Source organism: Staurois parvus, unplaced genomic scaffold (genome assembly GCF_062004578.1).
Source record: "Staurois parvus isolate SC_StPar_1 unplaced genomic scaffold, SC_StPar_1.0 ptg000439l, whole genome shotgun sequence".
NCBI lineage: Eukaryota > Metazoa > Chordata > Amphibia > Anura > Ranidae > Staurois > Staurois parvus.
This window is the reverse complement of record NW_028318235.1, coordinates 87,842-110,770: the sequence shown is the minus strand read 5'-3', so window position 1 is coordinate 110,770 and position 22,929 is coordinate 87,842. Positions and strand designations below refer to the sequence as shown.

General features: G+C 41.2%; 1 protein-coding gene across 1 annotated transcript in view; it reads right to left on the bottom strand.

The window, feature by feature from the left end:
• Nucleotides 1-22,929, bottom strand: part of LOC149454028 (mitochondrial import inner membrane translocase subunit TIM44-like) — a 209,298-nt gene that overhangs the window by 106,429 nt on the left and 79,940 nt on the right. The window contains exon 5 of the mRNA XM_089687852.1: nt 18,284-18,334. Coding sequence (XP_089543978.1) covers nt 18,284-18,334 — 51 coding nt within the window. The remainder of the gene's footprint in view (nt 1-18,283; nt 18,335-22,929) is intronic.

Genomic DNA, 22,929 nt, shown 5'->3' with positions numbered 1-22,929 from the left:
TATACAGACGATTGCTCAATGTGACAGAAATAATATGCTGATAAACCGAGACCAACAGAATCAAGAATCTGCCCCTTTGTCACAACCTTTTCCACGCAGTTTGGACAGATTGGGGGAATCCTAAAGAAAAATTGGAACTTATTGAAACTGGATCCCACACTGTCTAAAATCTTACCAGAAAAACCGGAGATTATTTTCCGGAAAGCGACAGCAATCAGGCACCAAATAGCACCAAACGTAGTGAACCCCCTGACCGGCACCACATTTTTTGATGAGCTAAAAGGGTTTTACCCTTGTAATAAGTGTGTCATCTGTAAATACAATGGTATTAGGAAATGTAGAACTAATACCTTTGAATTGTTTACAAGTGGGAAACCATACACAATCAATCGATTCATTTCATGTAATAGTAAATTTGTGGTGTATCTCCTGCAATGTCCATGCCACAAACAGTATGTGGGGCGCACGACTAGACGACTTCGTGACCGCTTAAGAGAGCACACTGGATAGGCATGAACAAAACCAGAGCCGTATCGCAATCAGAAACTAAATGGGTCTACGAATTGGATACCCTGTACCCTAGGGGACACAATATCGAAATCGATGTTAATTGCTTTATAGCAAATAATTAACATCCTGTACACCCATTAATATATCTTTCAGTCATTCTTTAGTCATATTTGTGGTTTTTATCTATTCAGGAGTGACTAATATGGGCTTTTTATCTAGTTCACATATTATCATAGCTATTCTATTCATTTTCTGCTATCTTATTCACTTGTTTATGAATAACTTTTATTAATATTGGTGTTTTTATATAGGAATATATTTCCCCCTTTTATTCATGTAATTGGAATTTTTTATTATGGTTACTATTTATTGCTGTACCCCGAGCACCTTTATATGCCATGGACATATTGTTTTTTCCCCGAGAACTCATCAGTTGGTGAATAATCATTAAGTAGGGAGACTCGCTATCTATGATTATCTCCCTGGGACTCAGTACCACTATTTAGTGGCATATAAGCGATTTGATGCGCTTAAGATCGCTGTCATAAATATATTTCAGCTATCGCTTTAAATTTAATTTTTTGGCAAAAAGTGGTGTCTCAAAATGCAGCTAAACCGGTCCTTTCCTTTTGATGGTGGCGATTACTGTACATTAGAAATTGTCCCTGCTCTTTTATATTAATTGTACATATTATTGTGTATTTTATGCTATATTGTAATCAGTTTACAGATTTGAGCACCCGGAGCACCTTTTCAAGCCGTGGGTATATTATCTTTTTTCCCCTCATTTAACCACCAATTTGGTGTTGCACTATTTTGGGAAGTGGCTTATAGCTGTTTTCTTTTATAGAATACCGGGGTTAATTTACCGATTGTCTCCCCTGGGATTAATGAGCCACTGCTTCTGACTCACATGCACCGTTCTGTGTGCTCTGCCAGCGATGTGTAATACACTTCAGCTGACAGCTTTCTATATCCACGGCAAAATGGCGCCTAGCCGCGCGCGCATGCACAGTTGCTGGGTCTCTGCGAAAATGGCGGCGAGTTAGTGCGCATGCGGGACTCCCGTTTTTCATTATTTAAACATTTGGCGTCCGTCACAGAGCTGTCAGTGTCCCCTCTGATGATGTGCCTTAGCACGAAAGGCCTCAGGAGGAACTGACAGCCTGTGACGCCTTATTGCCGCCCAGACCACGAGGAGGTCTGGCGGCTACTCTACTATACAGGGTCAGTAACACATTTTTTAACCCTCTGTTTTCCTGCATTATATTCCTGGCATTTGCCAGTACCTACACAGATTTACCCTGCACTAAGTTTGTTATCAATAAAGTTTTTGTGACATACTACACTATGGGTACTCTTCCACTTTTTGCCCCTCATTGAGGGGTCAGCAGACACAGCTTCCAATTTTATACTACATCCAGAGGAGGGAAGCCTTCACCTGGAGGGATTCTTTATCCGGCTGATCCATCCTGATCCTAAGGAGGTCCTGTGAGCCCAGCAGACTATCATTTGATGACATCCCTTCCTGAGGGAGATCGGTATCTGTGGGATTTAATACACACATGCGCATTTCCTATGCGCGGTCGGTGAGTGCGCATTTCTGCCATTTTTCGGATTCCTCATAGCTGTGCCCACTTTAATATCATATTGATGAACTAACTGAACATTTGATAACAAAATTTTAGATTGAACTTTTTAGATCGAATTTTTCAGATCGATTTCTTTGCTTGTTGATTTTAGCGCTGCACTTTATCTATTTTAAACTTGTTATACTTACCTGCTGTATACACTGGTTTTGCAGAGAGCAGACCTGATCCTCCTCTTCTTGGGTCCCCCGTCGGCGCTCCTGGCCCCTCCCTCCTGTTGGGTGCCCCCATAGCAAACAGCTTGCTATGGGGCACCTGAACATGTGCACTCCCCAGCCGCTGCGCCATGCACACAGAGCTGAGGATCGCCCCCACCCCCTAACTTCTCATTGGCTGTGATTGACGGCTTTTCATTGGATGTGATTGATGGCATCAGCAGCAACATCAGCCAATGGCTTCCACTGCTGTCTCAGCCAATGAGGATAGGGAGTCCCGGGATAGCTGAGACTCCAGTGCACATCGCAGGATCGAGAGGGGGGCTTAGGTGAGTATTAGGGGGGCCGTTGGAGAGAAGGTTTTTTACCTTCATGCAAAGAATGCATGAAGGCGAAAAAAACCTAGAGCCTTTACAACCACTTTTAACACCTAAAGAAAATGTGGGGTCAGTGTTTCCCGGTATGACTGGTACCACTCTATGGAAAACTGTCAAAACCCAGAGAGATTTATGGGGAGCATACAGGGTTACCTTTTCCTCAACCTCCTTCATAGTGACATCCTGCTTCAACATTGCCTTTTTAACTAAAGTTCTAAGTCTCAATAGCGGAAACATAAGAATGTAATTTCTCGGTGAAGTCAATTTGGGTCTTACACAAATCCATTGCAGGAAAGTAGTAATAATATCTTGCGTTTCCCTCATTATCTCTTTGTGTCATCTTTACGGACAATTTAGAAATAGGAGAATACTTATGTTTCTCGCATTGTGTTATGGGGATAGTTGTGCTTACTGGAAATTATCTTATTTCCATCTTTTGTAAAGTTTTATGCATGAAGTTAAAAAACCTTAAGCCTTAACAACCACTTTAAGGACATTAACAGTAAAAAGGCGAAGTTAGAGCATATTGGTCCCATAAACTATAATGAGGGGAAGTTGGTTCAAGAGAGAAGGCAACTGTATTAAATGTATTCTTCTCCTCAGATCTTAGAAAGCAAAAGGAGGGGTATAATAAACAAGATTGTATTGTAATTAAACCTCTAGTTACTAACAGAACCCAATGTCAAAATAGACCTGAAAAGCTTAAAGTGGCACTATGCTCACCAATACTCCAGCTCTGCAATATCTGAGAGTTCCTTGCCAGCCACTAACATCTTCAACCCAGATGCATCTGGGGATAGATCCCTAGCCGTTTTAATTGGCTATGCCAAGATGACACTAGTACTGTGCATGCACTGGTGTGCAATAAGCTCGGCATTGCCAGAACTCTACACCGAGCTAGGTGTGCACACAGGCCGGTAAGCCACTTTAACATGGTATGTCTCTTCTGCATTAAAAATTCCGTCTGTCAATTTTTGTAATTAAAGTTCCATTTCAATGTGAATAAATCACCAGGACCAGAAGGCTCACACTCAAGCGTCCTCAAAGAGCCATGTTATAGCCAACCCTTTATTCCTATATTTTAAGGACCGCATAATGACTGGAAGGGTACTTGCTGATTGGTGAGAAGCTACTATGGTACCAATATTAAAAAAATAACCAAGATACATACCTGTGAACTACAGACCAGCCAGCCTAACATCAATATGTACACTACTGAACGGGATGATAACGGACCATATCCAAGAATTTGATTATGAAAACAGTAGCACTAGTAGTAACCAGCATGGATTTATGAAAGATGGTTCTTGCTAGAGCAACCTGTGAACATTCTACGAGGAAGCAAGCTGTAATCTAGGTAGAGGAAGACCTGTGGATGTAATGTATCTGGATTTTGCCAAAGCATTCAATACAGTTCCCCACAAATTTCTGCTTAGCTTACAAATGGAGATCTGGTGGCATTGACGATAGTACATTGCTCAAAAAAATTAAAGGAACACTTTTTAATCGGAGCATAGTATCAAGTCAATTAGCTGCTTCCGTGCCACCCTATAGTGGAAATACTGCTACAGGGTGGAGCAGGTGCGCAAAAGCACGAACAGTGGGGCAAAAAAGTATTTAGTCAGCCAACAATTGTGCAAGTTCTCCCACTTAAAAAGATGAGAGAGGCCTGTAATTGGCATCATAGGTAGACCTCAACTAAGAGACAAATTGAGAAAAAAAATCCAGGACAATCACATTGGCTGATTTGGAAAGAATTTATTTGCAAATTATGGTGGAAAATAAGTATTTGGTCACCTACAAATAACCAAGATTTCTGGCTCACACAGAGCTGTAGCTTCTTCTCTAAGAGGCTCCCCTGTCCTGCACTCATTACCTATATCAATGGCACCTGTTTGAACTTATCAGTATAAAAGACTCAACCTCAAACAGTCACACTCCAAACTCCACTATGGTGAAGACCAAAGAGCTGTCGAAGGACACCAGAAACAAAATTGTAGACCTGCACCAGGCTGGGAAGACTGAATCGGCAATAGGCAAGCAGCTTGGTGTGAACAAATCAACTGTGGGAGCAATAATAAGAAAATGGAAGACATACAAGACCACTGATAATCTCCCTCGATCTGGGGCTCCACGCAAGATCTCACCCCGTGGGGTCAAAATGATCACAAGAACGGTGAGCAAAAATCCCAGGACCACACGGGGGGACCCAGTGAATGACCTGCAGAGAGCTGGGACCAACGTAACAAAGGCTACCATCAGTAACACACTACGCCGCCAGGGACTCAGATCCTGCAGTGCCAGACTTGTCCCCCTGCTTAAGCCAGTACATGTCCAGGCCCGTCTGAAGTTTGCTAGAGAGCATTTGGATGATCCAGAAGAGGATTGGGAGAATGTCATATGGTCAGATGAAACCAAAATAGAACGGTTTGGTAGAAACACAACTCGTCGTGTTTGGAGGAGAGAGATTGCTGAGTTGCATCCAAAGAACTCCATAGCTACTGTGAAGCATGGGGGTGGCAACATCATGCTTTGGGGCTGTTTCTCCGCAAAGGGACCAGGACGACTGATCCATGTACAGGACAGAATGAATGGGGCCATGTATCGTGAGATTTAGAGTGCAAACCTCCTTCCATCAGCAAGGGCATTGAAGATGAAACGTGGCTGGGTCTTCCAACATGACAATGATTCCAAACAAAGTGCAGAAAATGATAGGCTGCTCAGCTAAAATGATCACATATGCTTTAAAATGGCAACCAAAACTGAAAGACGTGGAAGAAAGCGAAAAACTAGCATTCGAATGGATAGAAGAATAGCCAAAATGGCAAGGACTCAGCCAACAATCAGCTCCAGGAAGATCAAAGAAGGTCTAAAGTTACCTGTGAGTACTGTTACAATTAGAAGATGCCTATGTGAAGCCAAGCTATCTGCAAGAACCCCCCGAAAAGTCCCACTGTTGAAAAAAAGACGTGCTGAAGAGGTTACAATTTGCCAAAGAGCACATTGACTGGCCTAAAGAGAAATGGCGCAACATTTTGTGGACTGATGAAAGTAAGATTGTTCTTTTTGGGTCTAGTGGCCGGAGACAGTTTGTCAGATGACCCCCAAACACTGAATTCAAGCCACAGTACACTGTGAAGACAGTGAAGCATGGTAGCGCAAGCATCATGATATGGGGGGATGCTTCTCATACTACGGTGTTGGGCCTATTTATCGCATACCAGTGACCATGGATCAGTTTTAACACATCAGAATAATTGAAGAGGCCATGCTACCTTATGCTGAAGAGGAAATGCCCTTGAAATGGGTGTTCCAACAAGACAACAACCCCAAATACACCAGTAAATGTGCAACATCTTCCAGACCAACAAGATTGACGTTATGGAGTGGCCAGCCCAATCCCCGAATCTTAATCCAATAGAAAAATTGTGGAGTGACATCAAAAAAATGCAGTTTCTGAGGCAAAACCAAGAAATAGAGAAGAACTGTGGAATGTAGTACAATAATCCTGGGCTGGAATACCTGTTCACAGGTACCAGAAGTTGGCTGACTCCATGCAACACAGATGTACAGCAGTTCTCAGAAACAGTGGTTATACAACTAAATATAAATTAAGCGATTCAAAGGAAAGCAAAATCTTCAAACATTTTTCAGTATGTATAGTGAATGTTTGAGTTTGTAAAGAATAATACAAATGCTGCTATTTTTTTGAACAGTCTAATATTCACTTTTCTTAAATTTATTTTAGAGGAACAACACAAATTTGATATATTTTTCTTCATGTTTTGATTTGGAATAGAATGTGTAGTGTTCCCAATGCATTTGTGTGTATGGAAATAAATGTTAGAAGGATTTTGAGCTGTATTCACTGTATTCAACACACTGCTATTATTTTGAACACAACTGTATATGTGATTTTGCAGTTCCAGGTAGGGGGTGTGCGCGCTCCCTACCCCACTGCCATTCGTGGCCTTGGCTGTCAATCACCGGGTCCCAGCCAGTGATTCCCCACCAACACCCGGCGATCTCCAAGTATTTTCAATGGGGGGAAGAGACCTGTATGTAAATGTAGAACGACAAGGAGACTGCGAGACAGGCTGAGGGAACACCTGGTCAATATTAAGAAAGGTTACAAGGAACACTCCTTGTCTATGCATTACCGCCAGCGACACAATAAGAATCCACACTCCCTGCGATTTGTGGGTATAGATATCATCAAAAGTAACTGGAGAGGTACCCACAAAAAACGCGCGGTCTCTATGCTTGAGACCAAGTGGATTTATCTTCTACAGTCCCAAGCTCCACAAGGACTAAATGTAGAATTAGATATCAATTGTTTTATCGATACCAGCTGATCGATCTTTAAGCACTTTTCATGATCTCACTTCTTAATCAGATTACTTTTACTTTATCTGTATTTCCATTTGAGTGTTTAGATCGTTTTTAAAAAAGTCGATGCACCTTTATCTCTTGATCGCTTTAACATATTCGATGCACCATAATCTCAGTACATTTGGTTTTATAATTGTATATTTCATGGGTATTACTTTTAACCAGATGTTTTTTAATCCACATGTTTGTCATATTTGATGTATTTGGTTTTTATTCAGTGCCAGAATCACTTCATATATGAGATCCCACTCATTTATATTTTTATAACCTTGCCTTTCACCAGGCCGTTTTTTTGCTACAAGGGGGCACACAGTATGGTCCACGCATTACTATACTTGCCCCGTGCGTTTTTAGGATTGCAGTATCTTATTCCCAGTAAGATCACTGCAGAACCAACACCTGTATGTCCATACATTCATGTCGGTCTTCTTTAAAATGGCCGCCGCGGACGCTACTGCGCATGCGCGAACGGCCGATCGCTACTGCGCATGCGCGAACCGGCAATAACGGTGCCGCCGCATTGCGGTGTTTTTGGCGCCTTTTTAGGTTTAAAACACCACACCTAACACTGGCACAGTCCCCTCTGATGATGTGTACTTACACGATACGCGTTAGGGAAGTGCCAAGCTATGTTTATCTTATGTACATGTACCTCCGGTCTGGCCGTTTATAAGCAGCTGTACCTTTGCTAAGTAAGTTCTTTTCTGATTGTTCAATTTTAAATAAACGTTATCACACTATTTGAGGCCTTTTTCCACGGGCTCTTTATTTCTGGGGAGCCTGTAAATCCAGTAGGTCCTGGGATTGTGCCTAACAAGAACACATCTGCAGTGACATCCCTGGATCCGTGATACAGCTTCTCCTGGAACCGATGACATCTAGTGGTCACCCTACAGACAACACCCACCTGATCCATCAACACAGTGGCTGGACACAGCTTCCATCCGGACAGATGACATCTAGTGGTCACCCTATAGATGACACCGCCTTGCTCCAGTGATACAGTGGCTGAGTACCAGGGACAGGTCTTAAATGTCCCATGCGCTTTAACTTGCGCTATCTGGTCAGTGCATTACTTGGCTTTTCTTTATCATTTCTGATATCTACTATCCCTGGCTCTTCAAGTGTTGGAGACTGTATACGTATTTAGCACATCTGATGAACTGACGCCGTCTTTTTTGCCGATCCACATTCATATGGGATCTATCTTATGTGTAATCATTGTTTAAGTTAGCGCTGCACTTTCATATTTTACCATTACTCTGGAGGTTCACGAGGTGCCTTTTAGTGCCAGCAGCTACCCTATCTACATCCTCATACTGCGCTCGATTTTATATATATATTTATATATAAGTTTATTTTATGTAATACATTATCTCTCCCGTCAGCTGCTGCACTCTGCTTTGTATGACTCTGCATGGCAGAGCCATACAAAGCAGCATGCTTACAGTAAAACACACACACACACAGCCCACATAGTAAAACAGTAAACAGTTAACCCTTTGATCGCCCAAGATGAAAACCCCTTCCTGCCCATTGGTATTAGTACAGTGTCAATGCTTTTTTATTAGCACTGATTCACTGTATTGGTGTCACTGGGGATGTCAGTGACACCAAGTCAGTTTCCCCCAGTCTCAGAATGCCGCCACCATTACTAGTGAAAAAAAAAAGTCCAGTATATATACACACCACCATTTCTAAATGCTATAACTTACATGTAAACCAATTAATTTACACGTATTGGGATTTTTGTTTAGCAAGATATGTAACAGAATACATTTTGGCCTAAAATTTATGACAAAATTCAAATTTTTATATATATATATATTTTTTTTTTTTTTTTTAATTGTCGGTCTTTGTTTATAGTGCAAAAAATAAAAAAAGCACAGCCGATCAAATACCACTGACAGAAATCTCTATTTGTGGGGGGAAAAAAAGGATGTAAATTTCATTTGGGTGCAGTGTTGCATGACTGCACAATTGACAGTTAAAATAACGGAGCCGTATCGCAAAAAATGGCCTGGTCAAGAAAGGGGGTACATCCTCTGGAGGACAAGTGACTAAACTCCTGGGATATTGATCTGGTCAGTTATGTAGTAGAGGGGGTTGTTAATCAGTTTCAGCTGCTTTGATGTTAATGAAATTAACAGGTGCACTAGATGCGCAACAATGAGACGACCCCCAAAAGGGCTAAAAAGGAAACCAATGACCTTCTAAAATTAAACGTAAAACATGTAGTGCAGCACTAAAAGGTAAAGTAGAATAGAATAACCCAGATGTTTATAACGCAAATACACATTAAGAGTAGTTGATGAACCTTAAAAATACAAAAAGTGAATGCACTATACACTCTAAAAAATCCGTACTAGGATGTAAACGCCTGAAATTATAATAAATAGAAAATGTATAGTAAATAGCTAACAAAGCATATGATGACATGAATATCTTTACAAAGTCCATATCGAGAAGGGAATAACTGATGTGTGTCCCCACAAACAAACACTATATGTGAACAGCAACAAGCATCAAATGAATGTCCAATAAAGGTGCTGGGAGTGATGTTAGTGTAGGAAGAAACAATAGGCTAGATAGGTGTCTTCACTCCTCCCTGTAGCATATATGATCCGGTAACGTGCAAGGAAAATGGTAAACTTGCACACTCACCAGAGGCGCAATAGTAATGCGTGTTTGTATAAAAAAAGCCAGAGGTCCCCTCTGTTCTGGGTAGGATGCAGCCTGGATTGGATATCTCTTCCGTGGATATGGGAGCTGAGGTGTTACTTCTAGAGGTCCCCTTTAATGGTAAGCTGCGATTGGGGTCTGCTATAAATTTCTCTTCTCTGGGCCTTGGGATGGTTACCCGGGGCTCAGGTGCTTGATGTAGAGCAACAAATAGTGCCCATAGTGTAGTATTTAATGTAAATTAGTTTATTAATAAATAAAATAAATTTAAAATATAAACACACATTAAAAAATTATTCCCATGGGAGGAAGGATTAGGCGTTATGACAATGCAATCCTCAAACACAGATACATGCAGCATAAAGCTGCTGAATGCACTAACCAGCTGTAAACAAAGATGGCCGCCGGACCGCCATGATCCGGCGGCATGACATCACGGCGTGCAGGGCTCCTCCTTAACGTGTTTCGTACAAGACGTACATTCTCAAAAGGGGTGTGCCATAGCAGCCAGACGTCAATGCAAGTCTATTTATAGCGAGGGGACTTTTGTATCAATTAAGCGGGCACCATTTTGCCGGCAATCCGCGTTCACTGCGCATGTCCGGGACCACGGGCGCCATTTTCCCGTAGATCATAACAAGGAAAGAGCCAACAGCCTAGTCTCCGCATAGGAGCTAAACAGAACCATAAAACTTTAGGTGATGTGGAAATATGGCAAGATTTGACATCTGCAAGTGTGATTATAGGCAGGTATGAGATTATACTCGGCGATCAACACCGAACTGCGCATGCGCGACACAGGCGCCATTTTCCTGTGGGCCACGAGTTCTCCTGACGCCATTATCACGTGTCCACGTGATAAAGATCCTAAGGATGAAGGGCTATTAAAAGCCATAAAAATTTAGAAAAGGGTAAGCAAAGTTGGCTGAGCATATTTAATAGACCAAAGATAATCATGAGGTCATTGAATAGTCAAAAAAAATATATGGAATCATGACAACAATTTAAAGTGCGCATGTGCAGAGGAGCCGCCATTTTATCATAGAGCATTATATCCCTAGTGCTACGGCTTAGTGTTATGGATTACTGAAAAAACAGATACAGAGTGGTTATATAAATACACAAAAGTGTATATTAAACATTAAATATACTACGCATAACATAGGAAGATCGTAATATTGTAAGTTTTTACACCTAAATCAATAGGGGTCAAGGATAAAAATTATATAGCAATAGCCAATTGGTAAGTATGACGGTACAGTTATGCATGTGCCCAATAACATTTCTAATATCAGATCATGCCAAAAAAATAAAAAATAATTTAAATATAAATTAAACACCATAAAATGTAAAAATTAAATTATGAGCAAAAAAGTAATTAATTTATGCATAAAAAACATAAATTAGGTTGTTGGCTCATTCGATATAAAATAAAAGTATATATGAAAATATCTCTACCTTGAACATTAATATTAAAAAAAGGGATACATCATATAAAATCAAATACATGTTATATGTAAAAACAAAAAACACACCGGGGTGCTTCTAGGCACAGATAAGAACATTGATAAATTGATAAGAATGACAAGCTTAAAAATCAAAGCTAACACACACACACGTATTTGAACACACTGCGATTTTGCATGTTCTCCCACTTAGAAATCATGGAGGGGTCTGAAATTCACATTGTAGGTGCATTCCCACTCTGAGAGACAGAATTTTAAAAATAAATTCAGGAAATCACATTGTATGATTTTTAAAGAATTTATTTGTCTTGCACTGCTGAACATACGTATTTGAACACCTCAGAAACAGCAAGAATTCTGGCTCTCAAAGACCTGTTACTGTGCCTTTAAAAAGTCCTCCTCTACTCCACTCATTAATCTAATTTAGTAGCACCTGTCTGAGCTCTTTAAAGACACCTGTCCACCCCACAGTCAGTCAGACGCCAACTACTACCATGGGCAAGACCAGAAAGCTATCAAAAGACACCAGAGACAAAATTGTGGACTTCCACAGGGCTGGAAAGGGCTACGGGGCAATTGCCAAGCAGCTTGATGAAAATAGATAAACTGTTGGAGCAATTGTTAGAAAATGGAAGAGGCTAAAGATTACTGTCAGTCTCCCTTGGACTGGGGCTCCATGCAAGATCTCACCTCGTGAGGTATCACTGATAAGAAAGGTGAGGAATCAGCCCAGAACCAAAATCGCAGGGTGTTCGTGTGTGTGTGTGTGTGTGTGTTCGTGTGTGTGTTCGTGTGTGTGTTCGTGTGTGTGTTCGTGTGTGTGTTCGTGTGTGTGTTCGTGTGTGTGTGTGTGTGTGTGTGTGTGTAAAATTATGAAAACATTGAATATAGACCAGGATAGCTATGAACAATAAAAATATTGTGGAAAAGTGAAAACCAAGATACTAAAAGTTTCTATGGATGACTGGGAGAAGAAACGTAAGCCATATGGTGTATAATAAAACAATATGAGTAGGTATGAATATATTAAAATCAACTATTATCTATAAAACAATTTAAATCTACTTCTACGCTATGGCCGGAGCGGAGTGAGGGTTTTGATCTCGTAGTTCCATCTTGTTTCCATCTGTGAGACTAGTCTGATTTTGTTAGTACCACGCCAATGACTCTGGGCAATATCGATGCCTATGAATTTCAAAGTCGTTGGATCTCTAGTGTGGTGGTACCTGAAGTTTTTCGAAAGCGTGTTCTGTAGCCTCCCTGACGGTATTCCCGGGTGTAGCTCGGGGTAAAGTTTCAGTACCACAAGCGGTAACCCCGAGCTACACTTGGGCTTACCGTGCTGCGCTGCTCCACGATCTCTCGATCACTTACCTTGTCCTGCGCTCCCGCGATGTCCCTCCTGCAGTGTCCCCTGCAATGTAATGAGGCGGATGCCGGCATCTGTCATCTGGATTCCGTCCCCTGCGAGCGTCGGGACGTACGGGGGACGGAACGGCGGGAAATTTGAAAATGACAAAAAGTGACACTCACTAAAATTACATAGTATAACATTACTGTATCAAACCATTTTACATACATTTTGTCCCTAGTGCTTCGTCCTGTGCCCTGCCCACATTTTTACTGTTCTTTCTGCCTGGAAACTGAGAAACGTCCATGGCGTCCAAAAAGCATCCCTTTAGGTCAAAAGCGGTTTTAGACCAGCTACAGTAAATCAGAACCACTTGCAGAATTGAGTAATAATGATTCGTGGGGAAATTCGTCATCAGACACTGAAAACGATTTTGCGACTTTGCTCAGTGATGTGCGAACTTGGCGCTAGATTTCAAATTTCAGTGTTTTTGGTTTGATTATATTATTGAATTAAATTTATTATTTTTTATGATTATTTATTAAATTATAATTTATGATTTTGTGTTTCAAGTTTTATTCCACCCCTATGTTTACTAGACTCTTGTTCGGACAGATTTCAGTGAGTTATTCCTAAAAATTACAGGCCTACAATAAAAAAAATACATATTTCCATGCAAAAAAATGTACCGCTTTGAGCACAGAAATATGGACATAATCAGACCGCTAGGGAGGTTAAATCTCTTTTTGATATTATTGACATGTTCTCTGAACCTGTCTCTGAGTCTCCTTGTGGTACGGCCAATATATTGTTTTTTACATGGGCATTCTAAAAGATACACTGAATAACGGCTGTTACACATTAAAAATGTAGAAATGTCTTATTTCTTACCAGTCTTTGTGGATGTAAAGGACTCAATTTTCCTTTTATATGTGCCACTTTGTCTACAGATAACGCACTTATTGCACTGATAAAAACCTTTCACATTTCCAAAAAATGTGACGTTTGGGGGAGGGTCCATAATGTTAGGGGAAATCTTGTTTCTGAGTGTGGGAGCTTTTCTGAACACAATTACTCGCTTGTCAGGTAAGACTCTAGACAAGACCGGATCAGCTTTCAAAATGTCCCAGTTTTTTTTAAATAATATTGCTAATACTTTTGTGCTGTATAGTAAAAGATGTGACAAATGGACAGAACTTATTGTCCTTCCGTATGATAGAATCAGATAGCACAGAATCAGATAGCACAGAATCACGATTCAAATTCGCCACATTATCCATCTCTAAATCTAAAGTATCTTTATTGTATCCCTTCTCGAATCTTTGTTTGAGGATAGTGGCTTTATTATAAGTATCAATATCAGCACAATTCCTTCTCACCCTCATGAACTGGCCCTTAGGTATGTTGGCCAGCCATGAGGGATGACGACAACTGTCAACTGGGATGTAGCTGTTCCTATCTGTATTCTCAAAATAAGCTTCCGATATTAGATAACCACCTTTATTCACCAGCGTTATATCCAAAAAATTGGTTTCAGTGGAACTATAGTTACATGAGAGTTGGATATTGAGATTGTTATTGTTCAGTGTCCCGAAAAAATTAACAAGTGCTTCTTCATCTCCTTGCCATAGGAGGAGGATGTTATCTATGTATCTTTTATAAAATAGGAGTTCTGGCCCTCTCTAGAGTCGATCATATCCCTTCCCACCTGGCCATGAACAAATTGGCCAGGCTGGGGGCAAACTTAGCCCCCATGGCAACTCCCCTAGTCTGTAGGTAGAATCTCTTGTCAAACCAGAAATAATTCTTTTGCATAGCAAAATCTAACAACTCTAAGATAAATGATTTGTGCGTTATGGAGATGTTATCTGTCATATTAAGGTAGTATTCAACTGCAGACATGCCATCTTCATGGTTTATATTGCTATATAAAGAGGCAACGTCTGCAGTTACCAGAAAATTTAAATGATTAGAGTCCCATGTAAGGTTTTTAGTCTCATTTAGCACTTGCTTCATATCTTTTAAGTATGATGGCATAGTTAACCAGTTGCCTACCAGGCACTTATACCCCCTTATTTACCAGGCCAATTTTCAGCTTACAGCGCTGCTGCACTTTGATTGACAATTGCGCGGTCATGCAACATTGTACCCATATAAAATTTTGATCATTTTTTTCTCACAAATAGAGCTTTCTTTTGGTGGTATTTAATCGCCACTGGGCGCTTTACTTTTTGCGCTATAAATAAAAAAAGTGCAAAAAATTTGAAAAAAAAAAGTTTCTTTGTTTCTATTATAACATTTTTCAAACAGGTATTTTTTCTCCTTCACTGATGTGCGTTGATGAGGCAGCACTAAAGGGCACTGATAGGCAGTACTAATGAGGTGGCACGGATAGGCGGCACTGATAGACAGCACTAATAAGGTGTCACGGATAGGCGGCACTGATAGGCGACACTGATGATGGGTACTGAGACGGCACTGACTGGCATCACTGTTGGGCACTGACTGGCGGCACTGACTGGCACAACCCCTGGGCACTGACTGGTGGCACTGACTGGCAGCACTGCTGGGCTGCACTGGTGGGTGGCACTGCTAGCAGTACAGTGTCACCATGGTGACACTGTACTACTTGTGAGGGGTGATGAAGATTTTTTTTTTTTTTTTTTTTTTTACACTGATTGCTTTTACACCCATATAGGATGTAAAAGCAATCATTTCTCTTTCTCTCTGTGTGCATTCTTGCACTCATTGAGAAGAACTGAGTGAGCTGTGATTGGTCACAGCTTGTCACATGGTACAAGGCTTTTGTGAATAGCCTTGTACCATGTGACCTCTGTGATCATTCACAGATTTCACACATAGTAAGCAATGATGTCACAAGTGACATCTTGCTTACTACTTTGCATGTGATCACTGATTGGCCAATCAGTGATCACATGATCGGGACCTCGTACAGAGGTCCCGTCCGACGATTGGTGTTTCACTGTGTCCCGAGGACACAGCGGGCACCGGATCGCGGTGCAGCGCGCTCCCAGGGAGCGCGCACAAGCAGGGTGCGGGGAGGCCGTTTATTGACGGCCACCCGACCCTGCAGTGCCACCGTCCGGCCGTTTATATACAACGGCCGGTCGGGAAGTGGTTAAGTGTTAAATTCACTTTTTAGGGGCAGCGGTTGACTCACATTGGTGTCAATGAGTGGGCACACCACTATTCAATTCAACACTATCCACTAGGCACCACAATAATTCAATTCTGCAAATTGTAAGAATGTGTGAGCGCACTAAAGTACCAATAAATGTCAGCAGCTGTGCACAGAGGTAACCAAATAAAACCTAAAATAGACACTATATATAAACAGGTGCAGCGCTTAAAATTAATATTGATAAAAAGGTGCAAAGTCCATAAAATAAATATATAAAATGCATGTATAATAAAAATAGTTCATAGTGCTTTTGTGGTCCCAATTACTTTAGTCGGTGCTTGTGCATTCATAAAACGGAAGAAATGCGCACTCACCGGACGCACAGTTTAATTGCGCATTATAACAATTATCCTGGTGTCATCAAAGGATCATCCGGGACAGCTCAGATATACAGTGAGTGCGCATTTCTTCCGTTTTATGAATGCACAAGTAGAGTGCCTTAGAGATGGCATTCTATTTGTGTTGATTCTCATTGCCATTTTTTGTAATGATTACCTGTAAGTTTTTGAGTCCATTTTCTAGATGCATTGCAAGCCCCTGAGGAAGCGACCTGTCAACGCCTATGGTAGTGAGCTCTATAGAGCCACAGCTTGGGGTTCCCCAGGGCATGGAGTTTAAGCCCCAGCCTGCTTGTTCCCCAGGGCTCCTGATGGTGGGGATGGACTTGCAGCAGGCTGGGGCCAGGTCACGGACCCCAGGTACACCCAGCTGAGGTGCAGGAGACCGCTAGCGGGAGCAGGGAACAACGGGAGAAGACACAGGGAATACAATGGGCAAGCCGAGGTCAGGACAGGCGGAAAACAAGCAAGGTCAGGAACGAAGCCGGGGTTGGTACACAGACAACAGGATTCACAGCGGAAACACATGGGAGCTCAAACAACAAGAGGCTGCTCAGGCAAAGTGGGACAGACTGAGCATGTCTTAAATAGACAAGCCACAGGTGAGCACAGACAAACACACATGTGAAGGAATCAAGAGCAGCAAGAAGGTAATAATAAACACACAAGAGGCTGCAGGCTAACGTTTGACATGACCCTTGTCGTGAAATATGTCGAGCTCCATCTAACAGCAGAAATACCACCCCTCAATTTGAAGTAAGTGGATTGTGTCTACCATATTTCAATATTTCCAATAGGAAATTGTAATTCTATATGGGGATTATGGGGGGATAACGCTGTGAACATATGTGCAATGCATATTAACATTTTTAATTACTTAATATATTTTAGATGTGGTACATTAATAAAGTAATAATTGTTTTTACACTTTTTGAACTGTGCCTAAAAAGTCCATAACTATTCTAGATATATTCTGAGCTACTCACTGCTGCTGTCACTTGCACTGGAGCTAGTCACCGAAACGACTGTAGCCAAGTCAAGCCAGTGCAAGATGGGCTGTGATTGGTCAGTATGGGTTACGTGGTATAAAATCAACATACACAGGAGGGCATTCAGTGACCCATAGCAACCAACCAGAATATGTCAACTATGTGACCAACCAGAAGTGACATGGATTGTGATTGGATACTCTGCGTGACTGCATCTCCTGGTTGTCATCAGAACTGGCCAATAGAATGAAAGCCTGCTTATTTACACACAGTATATATGCCGCATCCAGTGTCATAGTAAGTGGCAGTGCCGGTCCAGCACTCTGGTGTTATCACTATGCAGTGCTCGCTGGTATTTCTAGTAACCCAGAGTCTTCAGGGGACCCTGCAGAGGCATGCTGGTACTTGCTGGACCCTTAACATTTACATAATCCCAGACACAGTGCTGCAGGAATGTCAGCTCACAGTTATAGGAATAATCTTGTGCAACAGCAAAAATGTAGCAGCTACATTCAATGAGCAGGCTGGTCCAAAAAATCCCCCCCCCCCCTTCCTCTTCACTGCCACCAACTAAGCTCTGATACCTGTCAGTGATGCCAGATGCGGCCCTTTCTTTTCAAGACCGTATAGTCTGGTGTCTGGTTCCGGTCTCTGCCTTACTCTTCCCTCTGAACCACGCTCTACCACCAGTCACATGATGACCGATGCCTCACCCACCAGCCAAACAAAGGAAGCTGTAGGTGAGAGGAGAGAGTCTATTGAGCCGAGTTCTCCCCTCCTAAAAACTTTATTACTGAAAAGAAAACACAGTGGAACAGGCAGAGGGGTTGCACGGGGCCAGTGCAAAGAGTTTTGTCTTGTATGCACAAACAAAAATGCATTTTTAATGCCCCCCACCCCATCCTTGGAGCCTAAGCTGCCTTATGCTGGCATTACTCATATGGGACAGCATAGTGTGCTCTTTTGTAAAGCCAAAGTTATTAAATTAGTAACTCAGTAGTATAGTCAATTATGAAAGATACATTGATTAAAAAAGGTCCAATGTCTCTCTGTCCCTTTCGTCTAGAACACCTGAGAGCAGGGAAAACTAGCAGTTACTCCCCATAGTATTCTGAAATGCTTATGTTTTGGGTGGACTGCCCTTTTAAATATTTGTAAAATTCCAAACTCACCGCTTCATAACACCAGTCTTTAAGGACATCAAGATCACCTCTGATCATAGCCTAGAAAAAAGCAGGATCAAAAAGAATATATTACTAAAATACATATAGCCACATATACCTTTACAAAACTGCACTGAAGTAAATTTATTAGGAATACAAACGCTGATTTAACTACACTTTTTGTGCATTACAAGACTAAAGATCATTGTTGTATAGATGCTAAGACCAAATTTAGCAGTGCCTATGAACTTGACAGTAACGCTATGACAAATGTTTCTACCTAAATTTGCATTTTACATTGTTTTATAGTGCATGAAAACCCTAAAAATTAATGTCCCTTTTTTTGCTATATTTTGGGCTGTTAAATATACTGTGGAAAGAGGCTTGTTAGATTTCTTCAAAATGTTCAATAAATTACATGTTGATCCTCAAATATGCAGAGCTGTCCTGTGCCCTGTGTACACTTCCTGTGTTTTCTCAAGAAGTCCAACTCATCATCCTAATTCTTATCTTGAACTACAGAATAACCAGTGTCTATGTTGTACATACAGGAGAGGAGAGGGTTTGAGTAGTTTAGCAAAAGCCAGCTGGGCAGGGCTGACACTTAGTCCACAAAAATGATGTGTGCTTTTAGCCCACAACAGGACCTAGGAGCCGTGTGCATTTCTGCTAGGGCAACAGGTATTTTTCTGTACCTGAAAGGTCAAATATCATGTAGATATGTGCAGAGATATAGTGTCTATGTATGTATGTGTGTGTATATGTATGTATGTATATATATATATACACACATACATACACACACACACACACATAGTTCGGTCCATATATATTTGGACACAGGCACAGTTTTATTTTTTTCAGGTATTTACCAAAACATATTCAAGCTACAGTTATATGATGGATATAGGCTGAAAGTTTAAACTAGCAGGTTTAATTTGAGGGTATGTACATCCGAATTGGAGGAAAAGTTTAGGAATTACAGCTTTTAAGAGTAGCCATCCCTCTTTTTTCAAGGGACCAAAAGTAATTGGACAATTGAGTCAAAAGCGGTTTCATGACCAGGTGTGGGCTACTCCTTGGATTTTTCTTCATCAATTAAGCAGGTAAAAGGTCTGGAGTTGATTCTAAGTGTGGTATTTGCAATCTATTGCTGTGAACCTACATCATGTGTTCAAAAGAGCTGTCCATGCAAGTGAAACAGGCCATTGTAAGGCTTCAAAAATTAAACAAATCCATCAGAGAGATAGCAGCAACATTAGGAGTGGCCAAACAGTTTGGTACATTCTGAGGAAAGAACAACGCACTGGTGAGCTCAGCAACATAAAAAGGCATGGATGTCCACAGAAGACAACAGTGGTGGATAATCGCAGGATCCTCTGTGTGGTAAAGAACAACCCATTCACAACAAACAGATAAGTGAAGGACACTCTCCAGGAGGTGGGCGTATCATTGTCAAAGTCTACAATCAAGAGAAGACTTCATGAGAGAAAATACAGAGGGTTTAGCACAAGGTGCAAACCATTCATAAGCCTGAAGAATAGAAAAGCCAGATTAGACTTTGCCAAAAAATATCTAAAAAAGCCAGACCAGTTCTGGAAAAGCATTCTTTGGATCAATGAACCTAAGATTAATCTGCACAAGAATGACGGGAAGAAAAAAGTGTGGCGAAGATTTGGAACAGCTCATGATCCAAAGCACACAACGTCATCTGTACAACATGGTAGAGGCAGTGTGATGGCATGGGCATGCATGGCTTCCAGTGGCACGGGGTCATTGGTGTTTATTGATGATGTGACAGAATACAGAAGCAGCCGGATGAATTCTGCAGTGTTAATAGAGATATACTGTCAGCTCAGATTCAGCCAAATGCAGCAAAGTTGATGGAAGGCGCTTCACAGTACAGATGGACAATGATCCAAAACACACTGCAAGAGCAACCCAGGAGCTTTTGAAGGAAAAGAAGTGGAATATTCTGAAATGGCCGAGTCAATCACCTGATCTCAACCCAATTGAGCATACATTTCACTTGCTGAAGGCAAAACTAAATGCAGAAAGACCAACAAACATACAACAACTGAAGACAGCTGCAGTTAGAGCCTGGCAAAGCATCAGAAAGGAGGAAACCCAATCTTTGCTAATGTCCATGGGTTCCAGACTTCAGGCAGTCATTGTCAATAAAGGATTCTCAACAAAATATTAAAAATTAACATATTTATGATTATATTCAACTGTCCAATTACTTTTGGTCCCTTGAAAAAGGGGGGATGGCTACTCTTAAGAGCTGTAATACCTAAACCCTTCCTCCAAATTGGATGTACATACCCTCAAAAAAACCTGAGAGTGTGCACGTATCCATTATATAACTATAGCTTGAATATGTTTTGGTCAATACCTGGAAAAAACTGAAATTGTGCCTGTGTCCAAATATATATGGACCGAACTAATATATATATATCTATCTATATCAATCATATGCAGTGAGGGCATTATTTGGTAGGTTGTTTTGTTTTAAAATATTCTGCTCATGCTTTAACATTACTGGAGAAAAGTGAAAAATAATGTGCTATTTTACACCTTTTTTTTGTTAAATTCATTTTTCTAGAGGTAGACAATGAGAGCGAAAGCCATGTGTAAGCTAGGGATGTTTCTAAACACATGATAGGCCTGCACATGATCACAATATTTGGTCATCATGGTGATCACATTATTGTAAATCACACTATTTGGCTCTTGATCATTAGTTTGAGACCTGCAGTGGTCTCTTAACTAGTACTAGGAAATCATAAGTAGTATTAATTAATGTTCCCACAGCACATAGAAGCTAAATCTTAAGGCCTCATGCGCACTGCCTTTTTTTTTTTTTTTTTTTTTTTAACTCCCCTAGAAGCCTTCTCCTAGGCAGCAGCATTTTGGGCAAAAAAAACCCTCCTGAAACTTGTAAAAGTGTGCATCGATTTTACCCACGTCAAACATTTTGGCACCAATTTATTCTGACCATTGAAATAAATTAGCACTCAAGTGGTAAACGTTCCTAGCGTTTAGGCACATTTACGCGTGTCAAGAGTTTTTCTGCCAAAACGCCACTGCTCGAGGATGCACTGGCAGTGTTTTTTTTTTTTCCTGTCACTAAACTCTCCTACCAGAAAACACTGCTAAAAGCCTATGTGTGCATGGACACATAGGGTAACATGCAGGGGAGTTTACAGGCAGTAAAAAAAATGCCCGAGGCCCCTAGAAGTAGCCTCAAAAACACCCAGTGTGCAAAAGGTCTAAAGCCTCATTTTAGTAAAAATATTTTTCAGCTCTGTACAGTGTCATTGTACACTATTTATCAATGATCACTGCATTAGCATCACTTGAGACACCAGATAGTGTCAGAGTTAGTTAGCATTCCTCCCAGCCAGGGTCAGTTAGCGTTAGATTACCCACCACAGTCGCTGGTCACCAACACTGCTAGTTTAGTGTCTGTATGAATCAGTATCATGAACAGAACTATGCTAGTGTCCTCATTAGTATAGTGTCCAAAACAAAACAAAACACAGTACTAGCAGGATCAGCCGTGATACCTGCCAGCAACTGCGTTTAGCACCCGCATTACCTTTTGGCGATCTGGCACACATGGCCTAGTATATTCTGGCCTTCACGGAGTGGCAGACATACAAGCTGGTGAGGTGGCTAGCACTCGTAGCATTATGCAACAGCAGCCACCAAGAGTTTGAGCACAGACCCATAATAGCCTTCCAGAAGTGCTTGCAGACCTTAATTGGCTGCCCCCAGATTCGGCAGCACCCATTATTCACAGCCCAGCCTAGGGTTCAAGTTTAAAACAGAAAACTTAAAAAGGGCCTTGATTTTATTTTTCCTGTTGTTCTTTGAAGACCTCGACAATTTGATTTTGGACCACAGACAATACTTATGCTCAACAGTACATCACCACCGCCAACCCAAATTCAATTCTAGCCAGGTCATTCAAGTGGAAACCTATCATGGTTTCTGAATTAAAAACTTTTTTGGGCTTAACCCTTAAAAACCCTTAATGGACATTACAAAAAAAGAATGAATTGGGGTCATATTGGTTCACAAACTTGATTCATCATATGCCCATGTTCTCTAGGGCAACGGTCAGGAAAAGATACGAGCCGATAATGTATTTCATGCATTTTAGTGATAATCCCTCTGTCGTCCTCATGGAGACCCTGACTATGATTAGCTCCACAAAATTCAATGCCTCAAACTACCTCTCTGAGAAATTCACAGATGTGTATATGCCCCAACAAAGCATCTGCGTAGACGAGTCCCTCATATACTTTATTGGCAGGCTTGCACAGCTCCACAGTAGTTCATTGAGGACAACAAGCCAACAGACGTAAAGAACCCCCGTTAGCTGTTAAAACGGGGGACCGGGGGGGGGGCAAGGACCGGTCCGTTCTATACATGTTACACCCTAAATATGAATGTAATATGTTACGAAAGGTGAACTTATCCTGTAAAGAAGCATAGTGTAGAAGAGCAAAAAAATGCTCTGGTTCTAAAGGGAGTAAAACCATCCAGAGGTCAAGTGGCTAACAGTAGGGGTTGGACTTTTTAATGTGAAGGGATGGGGCTAAATCTCAACTTGGAGAGAAGCCTAGGCCTTAAATCTAGAGTCCTTG